The sequence below is a fragment of the Colias eurytheme genome, chromosome 1 (genome assembly GCF_061535395.1).
Source record: "Colias eurytheme isolate Ceu_HAF_F1 chromosome 1, ilColEury1 Martin Lab GWU primary, whole genome shotgun sequence".
Lineage (NCBI taxonomy): Eukaryota > Metazoa > Arthropoda > Insecta > Lepidoptera > Pieridae > Colias > Colias eurytheme.
In genome coordinates, this window is record NC_142980.1 from 6,671,755 (window position 1) to 6,683,063 (window position 11,309).

General features: G+C 33.7%; 1 protein-coding gene across 1 annotated transcript; it reads left to right on the plus strand.

Moving 5' to 3' along the window:
* Positions 1 to 3,802: 3,802 nt before the first annotated feature.
* Positions 3,803 to 10,803, plus strand: LOC149911047 (phosphatidylserine lipase ABHD16A). Its single transcript, XM_090102346.1, has 9 exons — positions 3,803 to 4,216; positions 5,572 to 5,625; positions 5,707 to 6,014; positions 6,086 to 6,246; positions 6,317 to 6,567; positions 6,645 to 6,809; positions 7,068 to 7,252; positions 7,323 to 7,515; positions 9,603 to 10,803. Exons 1-9 carry the CDS (start codon positions 4,136 to 4,138, stop codon positions 9,699 to 9,701), a joined length of 1,497 nt encoding a protein of 498 aa, XP_089958472.1. The 5' UTR covers positions 3,803 to 4,135; the 3' UTR covers positions 9,702 to 10,803.
* The last annotated feature ends 506 nt before the right edge of the window (positions 10,804 to 11,309 follow it).

Genomic DNA, 11,309 nt, shown 5'->3' on the forward strand with positions numbered 1-11,309 from the left:
CGTGGAACAAAGTGAACGCCCCCTGATGGTGGTGCTGCCATACTCATCAAAAAGTCTATACAATTTAAACGTCTAATATTACCAGCGCACAATAATAAATATGTAAATAGTGTTGGCATTAGTTTTAAAAATATTTCAATCATTTCAATTTATATATCGTATAATTCAGAATCAACGTTTAATTATTTACAAAATCTATTAACATCAATTTCTACTCCTTTATTACTGCTTGGTGATTTTAATTCCCAACACCAATATTGGGGAAGTGGTATTACTACTAGTAGTGGTGAGCAACTTTTAGATATTATGGACATGCATAATTTATGTATACTTAACACAGGTGAACCAACACGACGTACGCGAATGAATGAAAATCTGAGTGCGGTAGATCTTTCTCTTTGCTCGCCAGGATTAGCTTCATCCATATCATGGCGTCCTTTAGCATCTTCATTCGGCAGTGATCACTTCCCTCTATTAATGTCAGTTCCCATAGGAAATACTAATAACACAACAAGAAAGCCAAGGTTGAGGTACCAATTGAACAATGCCAATTGGGATAAGTTTAGAGAAAAGGTTGATTTACGTATTATAAATCTTCCTGAAAGTCATGCAGGTAATGAAGAGACGTGCTCTGAACATCTTGCTAAAATATTGATTGAAGTTGCCGATGAAACTTTCCGACATAAATCTACTAAAAGTTTGAAAATTCCTTCCCCACCGTGGTGGGATAATGAATGTAGTGATGCAGTCAAAGAGAGGAAGCGTATGGAAAGAATTTATGCAGATGACATGTCCGGTATTAATTTTGATAACCTCTCTGAAGCTATTAACTTTACTCGATCACTTCTTAAGAAGAAAAAACAAGAAGGTTGGAAATCTTTTTGTTCGTCATTATCCCCCGAGACTTGTCCAAGTGAAGTGTGGAAAAATATTAGACGTTTCCGATCTGCTTTCAGAGAACAAACATCTGTAATTTCTAAGGATTTAGCTCATAAATTTATGGATAATCTAGCTCCATCTACGGCCCCAGAGTATATTGAAAAACCCTTACCTATTGTCTCCCCTTCAGACCACAATTATAGCTCTGTAATAGGATCTCCATTTCTTTTAGAGGAACTCAAAGGAGTTCTTTCAAGTGTTAAAGATTCCGCGCCGGGTATGGACGGGATCCCGTATTCCTTTTTATCTCACCTATCAGAAATTAGTCTTAAATATTATCTGGACCTCATAAATTTAATTATGATTTCTGGGAAAATTCCACGGTCTTGGAAATCTCAAGAAATTATACCTATTTTGAAACCAAATAAATCTTCGAGTGAGGCAGCATCATATAGACCAGTGGCTTTATCGTCTGTCCTTTGCAAAATTTCAGAGCATTTAATAAAAAATCGACTGGAGTGGTATTTGGAACATAACAATTTTTTATCGAATAGCCAATTCGGATTCCGTAAGGCGAAAAGCGCCATTGACAACATCTCCATACTTACTTCAGATATCAATATTGCTTTTTCGGATAATCAACATGTTGTTGCTGCGTTTGTTGATATTCGCTCAGCATATGACAATGTGGTTATCACCATCCTACAACAGAAACTTATCAGACTTGGTATTCCAGACGTTTTAATTAATTTTATTATTTCTTTATTAGAGGAAAGATATATTGTTTTAAATATTGATGAATCCGTCCATTTTCAACGTACCACGAGTAAGGGTCTTCCTCAAGGGTCGGTCTTAAGCCCTCTATTATATAATGTTTATACGCACGATTTAGCTGATTCATTTAATAATAGCATTAACATTCTTCAGTATGCTGATGATGTTGTATTATACAGTATAGATTTTAGTTTAGATTCAGCTTGTAATTTTTTAAATAAAGGTCTGGTCGAGCTTAAGTCTTGGCTAGATAAAAATGGATTAGATGTTTCTGTAGACAAAAGTGTCGCTGTAGTTTTTACGAGATTGCGGATAGTTCCTAGGGTTTATATTAGTTTTAAAGGGAAACGGATACCACTCCAAAATCATACAAAATTTTTGGGCGTGTTATTAGATAGCAAAATGGCTGGTACTTATCACGTCGAGTATATATGCTCAAAATGTGAAAATATATTAAACTTGTTAAGGTGTCTTTCCGGAGTTTGGTGCCCACCCTTTTTGTATGAAATTGGTGTATAATGCTTTGATTCGTAGTATTCTGGACTACGGAACGTTCTTGTTAGAAAGCGGTAACGTAACGGCACTTAAAAAATTAGATCAAATCCAAGCTAAGGCTCTGCGAATCGTATTAGGTGCAATGAAATCGAGCCCTATTAATGCCCTTCAGGTTGAATGTGGAGATCCTCCACTGAAAATCAGAAGGCAATATTTATCTGATAGGTTTTTGTTCCGTATAGTACAATTCTCTAACCATCCATTAATAGACAAATTAAAAATGTTAAACGATCGGATAAGTACGTCTTCTTTCTGGAAAAATAAGTCAATACCTTGTTTAGTTATAAGTTACCGTAAATTCATTTCAATGTCAACAAGTATTTTTCAGTCGCCAGTTTTACCGCTGTATGCATATAACTTTTGATCAACATATAATTTTTTTTTTTATATTTTTTAACTTAAGTGCCTTTTGATCAAACCAATTATAAAATACAATATTGGAATCAATAAGAATGATACGGATTCAAATGCAAACTTTAGGTTTAATGTCGATAGGGAGTGGCGTAATTGGCATCATATTTTCACTGATGCATCTAAATCATCAAATGATAGTTGTGTTGGAGTTGGTATATTTCACGTTCAATATAAGATTACACAAAAGATCAAGCTACCGCCGGAGTCTTCAGTCTTTACTGGAGAGTGCTTTGGGCTCCTAAAAGCATTAGAATATATTAAATTAATGAAACTACCTAAATCTGTAATTTTTTCTGATTCAATGAGTTCTCTGCAATGCTTAGATAAATATTCTTTTTACAATAAACCATTTTACCCTGTTATTTTTCAAATCAAAAATAAGTTACATGAATGCATTAATCTGGGTTACCTGGTAACTTTTGCTTGGATCCCGAGCCATCGTGGAATCCAAGGAAATGATAGGGCTGATAGCTTGGCCAAGGATGCGGTGCAGTGTGGAGATATGTTTCCATACATGAACTATTCTCATGACCTGCTAAACTTACCGAAGCGATATCTCTTTGAAACGTGGAATACGGTTTGGTCAGATACTGGGCAATGTAAGGGAAGGAATTATTATAGAATCCAACCGACAATACCAATAAAGCCTTGGTTTGTTGGTGTTGAAGCCAATAAATTAGTTATATCTTCAATAAGTCGCATGAGAATTGGACATATGTGTATACCTAGTCATTTAGCCAGAATTGGTGTGTTAAATACTGAAGTTTGTGAGTGTGGAGAGGGCGAGGGAAATATAGACCACATATTTTTCGCTTGCTCTCTATACGACCATTCTTCCTTTTATAATTCCTTAATATCCTCAAATGTTCCTCTTCCTACTCGTATGTCCTATCTATTTATGTACCCTAAAAAATATCTGAGTAATATATCTAATTTTATATGTAGCAATAATATCAAATTGTAATGTTAATTAATTTCCATTTAATCTATATAAGTTATGTAAATAAGTATTATCATAATGTAAGTATGTATTAATTTTTTTTTCCTAAACTCTTTTGATCATCTTGCTATCGTCCTACCCTATTTTCCCGTGTATGGTTTCCCTACCTTTAACTTGACACTGGCAAATGGTTGTCTTCTTGCCATAACGAAAAAAAAAAAAAAAAAAAAAACTTCGAAGAGAAGTTAAAAATTAATAAATCTGAAATGTTCACAGTTGTGATGTTGTGATGTGTTGTGATGTGGTTGTGATCTCAGTTGCATAGCCGACATAATAAATGAATAAATTGGGAATTTAAAAAAGTTAACTTGTTTTAATCGTGGCTTTATAAATTTGTTAGTGGCTGATGATAACACAAAATTATTAAGCGGAAAATCAATATCATTATAATTTACATTGCGTACTCTACTTATTCTTATTATAAATTGGTTCTGTGCAATTTTTGTCAATTACATTTCATAATTTCGTAGTTATAAATATTATTGGCGTATTTTTGACTAACAAATTTTAAATATGGCTAAAATGTTGAAACTAATATGGCAGTGTTTGTACTCGCCACGGCTGTTCAAAATTTATGGAGATGGAGAAAAAGATGTAAGTTAGCAGTATAATTTATTCATATTTTCTATCAAGAAATAAGAAATTTGTGTTGCTTGAACTATTTTCTGTTTGATGTTAAAAGTTTTTTGGACATCGTTTTTAATATCTCATATTACTCTTTTATTATCGATAATAATTCGCAACAAAAAGGTATGAAAATTGATAAAACGCGTTTCATTAAAGAAACGAATCTTCAATAGCGGCCAAAGCTGACACTGACATATGGTAGAGTCAGTAAAAAAGAAAATAAAAATAATTTAAATGAATAATCATTTTATTATTTCAAATTGTTTATTGACAAATTTCTTTGTTATGATACTTGTGTATTTATATGAATTATCATATTTACGTATACAGAATGCAACAAAATCCCCATAATACTTGTAATGAGCCCATAAAACTGAACATCTTTTCCCAAAGAACATATTTTGTCAAATTCTAATAAAACATTATTTAATATCACAAATACATAATTGTCATTGTAAATTTATGATAAAAACTATTATAGGGAAAATCAAATACATTTTAGTGATTTTAATTTTCCCTATTTTTTTTTGCATGCCGTACCGCCGTGTGTAAGCGAGAGTGAATGATAAGCGCCGCCATTTAAGATTTGTTTCTTTAATGAAATGCTCTATATTACTCTAGATTTTTAATCATTTTTATTTTATTTGTATTAATTAATTTATATAAAGAATGAATCTTGTTTTGTCTATGTTTAAGCACTAAAGCTGGGGATATACCTACATGCCTGTAGCTTGCACTACTGCAACCACCACACAAATAGCTAGCACAAATTTGATTATCTTGCATGCATGTTGATGGAAGGGAGGCTGCTTACTTAGCACTTGTTCAGATGTGACATCTATGGGCAATGGGCATGCCAGTAGCCTTTTCAATGTATTCATAGGCACACGTTTTATTCACTTAAATTGATATCCATGTTTGGTGCTCTCATAACTTCTATGAACCGTCCTGTATATCCAATCCTCCTCAATCCTGGAATTCAAGGGCACAACTCGCATGCCAGTATTCTCAGAAACATCAGAAACATCTAGTTTAATGTATATTTTATCTTTCAATTTTGGTCTTGAATATTATACATAATATCATCTAATAGAAGATTGATAATTATGCTTTATACCCCCTCTTAACAACAAATGTAAAAAGGAAATTACCCAAACCAATGCAGCCAAATTACCAAATTTATTATGAACAACCAACATCCAAATTACCAATAGCCAATCAATTAGCATTTGGCAATTCATCTTTATTTATCTAAATAACAGTGAAAATAAGAAAAACTCAAATATTTATATACCTCATTAATTAAAAAAAATCTTTTACAGAAGTTGTACCAACCAAAACAATTAGAAAAAATTGGGGACAAAATAATTTCCACGGTAAGTATCATTTATATAGTTTGATGTATGTATTAACTTTCATGTTATATAGTTAGATGTATTAACTTACACCATTTACAGGCACAAAGCATATTCACTGTTGCTGGTTACACATCACCATTTATGTGTACATACATATACAGAAGAGGTTTCTTTTCTTGGGATGAAACAGTTTTCTTAAGTAAATTCTTTTCTGGAATTGGATGTCTTATCACAATTTCGTTGTTTATGAGAGCCATTGGCCGTGCATTTAATTCTCAATACAGAGACTTTCTATATGCGATCACTAGCCCAAAGACAGATGATAAAGCATACATGACTTCAATACGCAAATATGATTTTGAATTCTCTGCCTGGCCTGTTTCATTCGCAATGCCGGCAAAAACAAGGTATTTTGTGAATAGAATATTATGTATTCAATTTTCATTAAAATGAATTTTTATTGACCATTTATTTTCAGCTCCTCATGGTTTGAAAACATTCCTTTCAATAAGTGCTCAAATACAAATTTGCCAATTTACCAAAGAATACCATTGCAAGTAATTGCATTTATAGCAGTTCATACTTTTGCTTTGCGTCTCATTTATCCCGGAACTCTAGGGCTCATCCAAAATTTACTTTGTGAGTATACACTTTGTATTCATTAAAACTTATTTGAATTATGCATTTAATTCTTCTATTAACTCGACAGGGATGCCTTTGATCGAAGGACGCACTCAACTAGTTGAAACATACAATGGGAAGCGGGCTAAAATTATAACGTCAGATGCTAATTGTATTGACACTATCTTTGTTGAAAATCGCCATCATACAAATGGAAAAATTCTGGTGATATGTTGTGAAGGAAACTCTGGATTTTACGAGATAGGAATAATTACTACCCCATTTAAAGCTGGCTATTCCGCTTTAGGTTGGAATCACCCTGGATTTGCTGGGAGCACTGTAAGTAATATGTAACATGTAAATTTTAGTAATGAAGATTGCGTGTTACTAAGTTATTATCCTATAATATCCTGCAGGGTATGCCGTTTCCAAAACAAGAACAAAATTCGATTGACGCCGTTGTGCAGTACGCGATAAACGAACTCAAGTTTCCCATCGAAAATATTGTTATCTATGGGTGGAGTATCGGTGGATATACTGCGTCTTGGGCAGCACTAAACTATCCAGAAATTAATGCACTGGTAAGGAAAACATTTGTTACTATTTTCTTTTGTACCTATAGGTTTTAACCCATTCAGCCCCGAACGGCTCGATCGATCCACGACACAATATGAAAATGAAATGAAAAATGATTTTCTATTGTGTCTGTGATTCCGGGGCCTGAGTTATTAAAGGTATTTAACACTACACGTTCATCACTTCTAGTAGGTATGTATTGCACTCATTGTTATCTCACATTAGAATATTTTTACAATTAACTAGAAAATTCTGTAACTTAGGTTCTGGATGCGACTTTTGATGATTTACTACCACTTGCTCAAAACCAAATGCCGAAATCTTGGGCTTCGCTCGTTAAAGAAGTGGTACGGTCTTATGTGGACTTAAATGTCGGGGAGTTTTTGACTCAATACAAGGGACCCGTGCAAATTATTCGAAGAACTGAAGACGAAGTGATTTGCTTGAGGTACATTTATAAATATGAATATTTATGTATTTTATGGTTTATGATTTATATAATGAATTGTTTGACTTAGACAAGGTCAGCTCAGCACCAACTTTGGGAACAATCTTCTGATTAAACTGCTGCAATCTCGTTATCCGCCATGGTTCAGTGAGGATAACTCTTTGAGAGAGGCGATAGATCGATACGTTGTAATGACGGAGGCACAGCGGGCCACTATCGACCAACGAGAGTTATCGGAGACCAACCGACGTGCCCTGCAATTGGTAATGGATTTGTTTCTTGTTCTAAATTTTAGATAGAGTAGGTTTGTAAAAGTATGTACCGCGCATTTATGCAGGGGTCTAGTTAAGGGCAGCTATTTATAAAACACAATTTATCATTTATGAAAGAGTCTATGTTATATGGGCTACATTGTTACTAGACGCGACACAGTGATTTATCACTTAATATAATTTGTCAGTCATAACATGCATCATGCACCTGTAAATTGAATAAAATGTTTACACACCTACAAACATCAACAAAGTCTAGGGATATTTTGTATTGTACGAATATCTTAAAATCTATGAAGAATTTTGTCATACTGTAAATGGAAGAATTATAGAGCATTTTAAGGTCTTTAATAAATATTTAAAAGGTTTTCAAGAAGAACACGAGTCTGAAGAACGTTTGGGATAGTTAGCCATCTCTGGCATCCTCAGGCGGTCCATCCATAGCATTACGGGAAAATCATAATGTGGGTAGGAGTCCACTTTAGCGCACGAACCCAGCGCGTTTGTACCCAAGGCAGTATAACTTCACAAAAATAATACGAGCAGGTAATAAAGAGTGTCATTGTCCCACACAGAGTGCAAATGGGCCAGAAACTCATGAGAGATGATGCCCCTTCGCATACGGCACGAAAAGGTGCGGCCGCTCTTCATGACTACAATATTCAAATTTTTGATACTCGCTTGTCTTTTAATTCTATCAAAAATGCTTAGGATATGTCACAATAAAGAGCTCTGAGCAGCTCTGAGAGATTTTCCGCAAAATTTAACTACGGATTAACAACTTTAAGAACACTTCCAAAGAACACAGATTCAAAATTGTAAATTCTGACAAATCTGATTATTCATAATTAGATTTTCGAAAAAAAAACAATTTTTAGTCAAAATTTAAAGTTTTCTAACAAGAAATGAAGATCTTTATCACTCAATTTTCCACCAAAGAGAGAAAAATTACCCTTATCAGTGAAAATAAAAGAAAATCATAAAATATTTTTATTTTGTATTAAAGACCTTAAAATTATCTATAATTCTCCATTTCCAATATGACAAACTTCTTTATAGATTCGTAGGAATATCTAAAATATATTCGTACAATACTTATTATCCCTAGAATTTGTTAATGTGTGTATATTGTCATAAATCCAGTCACTCTAGTAGCACCTATCGAGACGAATGATTTCATTATTTGTTTGTTACAGTTGAAATTCCCAAATTACTTGAACAATTTTGCAAATGCTTTTACCAGCAGATAGCTATATCAGATACCAGCTATTAACTCAACTCAACAAACAACAAATCTTACGAATCCATTTTGTTACAAATCCATTCATACATACAATCCATTATAAATCCATCCTTGCCTGGGCAAAATTGATTAAATTGGGTTACAAATTGCTACCATTTTCACCAGATTTGGCTCGTTGCAACTTCTATTTGTTTACCAACTTAAAAAAATAAAGCACCGAGCAAAAATTTCACTCAAATGAGGAAGTTATCGCTGCCATAGATGCGTACGTTTCAATCCTCAAGAAAACGTTTTATTTAGACGGCTTTATGAAGTTAGAAAATTGCTGATACAAGTACATATATATAGAATTCCAAAGAGATTATGTTGAAAATTAAATACTTAGCAATTTTTCTAAAATTATATTTTTTTCTTTTGTAGGTTAAGTATTTCTCGGACCGCCCACGTATGTTCAAAAATAATTAATGATTTTGATTGAACGCGACTCTAGTTTAAGTGTAGACTTGAATTGTAAAAAGGGTGCGTTGTAGATTAATATACAGTGTGTAATCGTTAAGTGTGCACAGGCGATTATTCCGTAACTATGTATTACAGATATCAAAAAACTTAAAACTTGTATTGAAAGTACTATACCTAAGGAGTAAAATGACAATAATAACTTTTTTTTAAATAAAACGAGAAATATCCAAAAATATTACATGATTAAATATTACATAATTTTGTGTTAATGTGTTGACGTGCCAGCTCTAGTTAATCAGCCTACACGTAATTTCTTAGTAATATGAATTATTTTGGTATATTTATATCCTAACTATAGTTGAACTCTTGTTTACAGATTGTCAAGTACATGCGCGATTTTCAATCGACACATTGCGCTCCCCTCCCGGAGGCCCAGTTCGCTGATATTATGAAAACTATACATTTAAAAAACTAGCTCATAATTCACATTTCTGAAAGTCACAGTATTTCTGTCAGCTTTTACAATATCGGAAAGTTGAAGAGAGACAATAATAATGTTGTTGATGGAAATCAGTGAAGTGTTTAGTATGACAAAAATGTGACTAGAAATGTTGAATATGTGAAATGGACTTCTCATAATATAAATCTAAACGCTCGTCTTGAATGACAATTATAATTACATATTAATTAATAGGGTTATATGGAATAGGTCCAAGGTGTGCGACTCAGTATATACGGAATTACGTATAGTGAATATTTATATGTAGGTAATTTCACATTAGTATATAATATAATTCATATTTAATAACTATGTAGCTTATTAATGAAGCACCAACTAATGCGAATTCTATTTTCCTACTATGTAGATATTAAAATTTATTATCGTATTTATGCAAAGCGATTAGTAAATATATTAAGAGGGGGTATAAAGCAAAATTACCAATATTCTATTAGATGATACGTGTAGGTAATATTCAAGACCAAATCTAAAATATAAAATACTAGCTTTCCGCCCGCGGCTTCGCCCGCGCAGTCAAAGAAAAACCCGAATAGTTCCCGTTCCCGTGGGATTTCCGTAATGAAACCTATCCTATGTCCTGGGGTAAAAAATAGCCTATGTCCTTTCTCGGGTATCAAAATATCTCTATACCAAATTTCATGCAAATTGGTTCAGTAGTTGAGGCGTGATTGAGTAACAGACATACAGACAGAGTTACTTTCGCATTTATAATATTAGTATGGATAATCTTCGCCTGACATTCTTTCTAATGATGTTTTGAAAGTGTTAATGAGGTGGTTGTGATTGTGCAGCATTCTTTGAATTTTCAAAACAGTATCCCTTACAACTCCTTCAATGTTTTGGCACCTGCGGTCGACCTCACAATTTTCGTCACCCATGAAATAAATCTGCAAGAATTTCGGCTGATCATTTGTAGGCAATAAAGAGCCAATCCTGTGATAAATCTGTCCTTGGATTGTAAAAGTAGGTGAAAATCCAGGCATAACAACTTCATTGTCTACTCCGAAAGATGTCATTTGGAAACACGAATTATATTTTTTTCTTATACGACTCCAAAATCGCCATAGAGGTTCTTCTGGTTCGCCATGTAATGGGAGTGATACTTTACCACCAGAACAACACATGCCGGGAGTTTCGTCTTTCCATTTTAGTGCTTCACAATGTGTGCACTTTTTATCCATCCGACCAATGAGCACTAATTGATGATTAATGTAATCAATCATAGGGTCATAATTAAAAGCTGCGTCTTGAAATGCATCCCATGTATTACGTGTAAAAGCAGTTATTCTTTGTGCCTGACGTTCAGCGTTCAAAGTACGCCGTCTTTGTGATTCATCATGGGAATCTGACACAATTAGTGATGCATGTCGCTCAGCGTCTAAAAGTCTTCGTGCCTGTCTTTCATCTTCAGTTTCAGCGGCTCTTTGAGTTGAGTGACGCTCAGCATCTAAATATCTACGCGTTTCACTCTGAACTTCAGTCTGAGAAGCTCTATGAGCCCTATGGCGCTCAGCATCTAAAATACATCGTATTTGACTCTGCTCTTCAGTCTCAAAAGCTCTG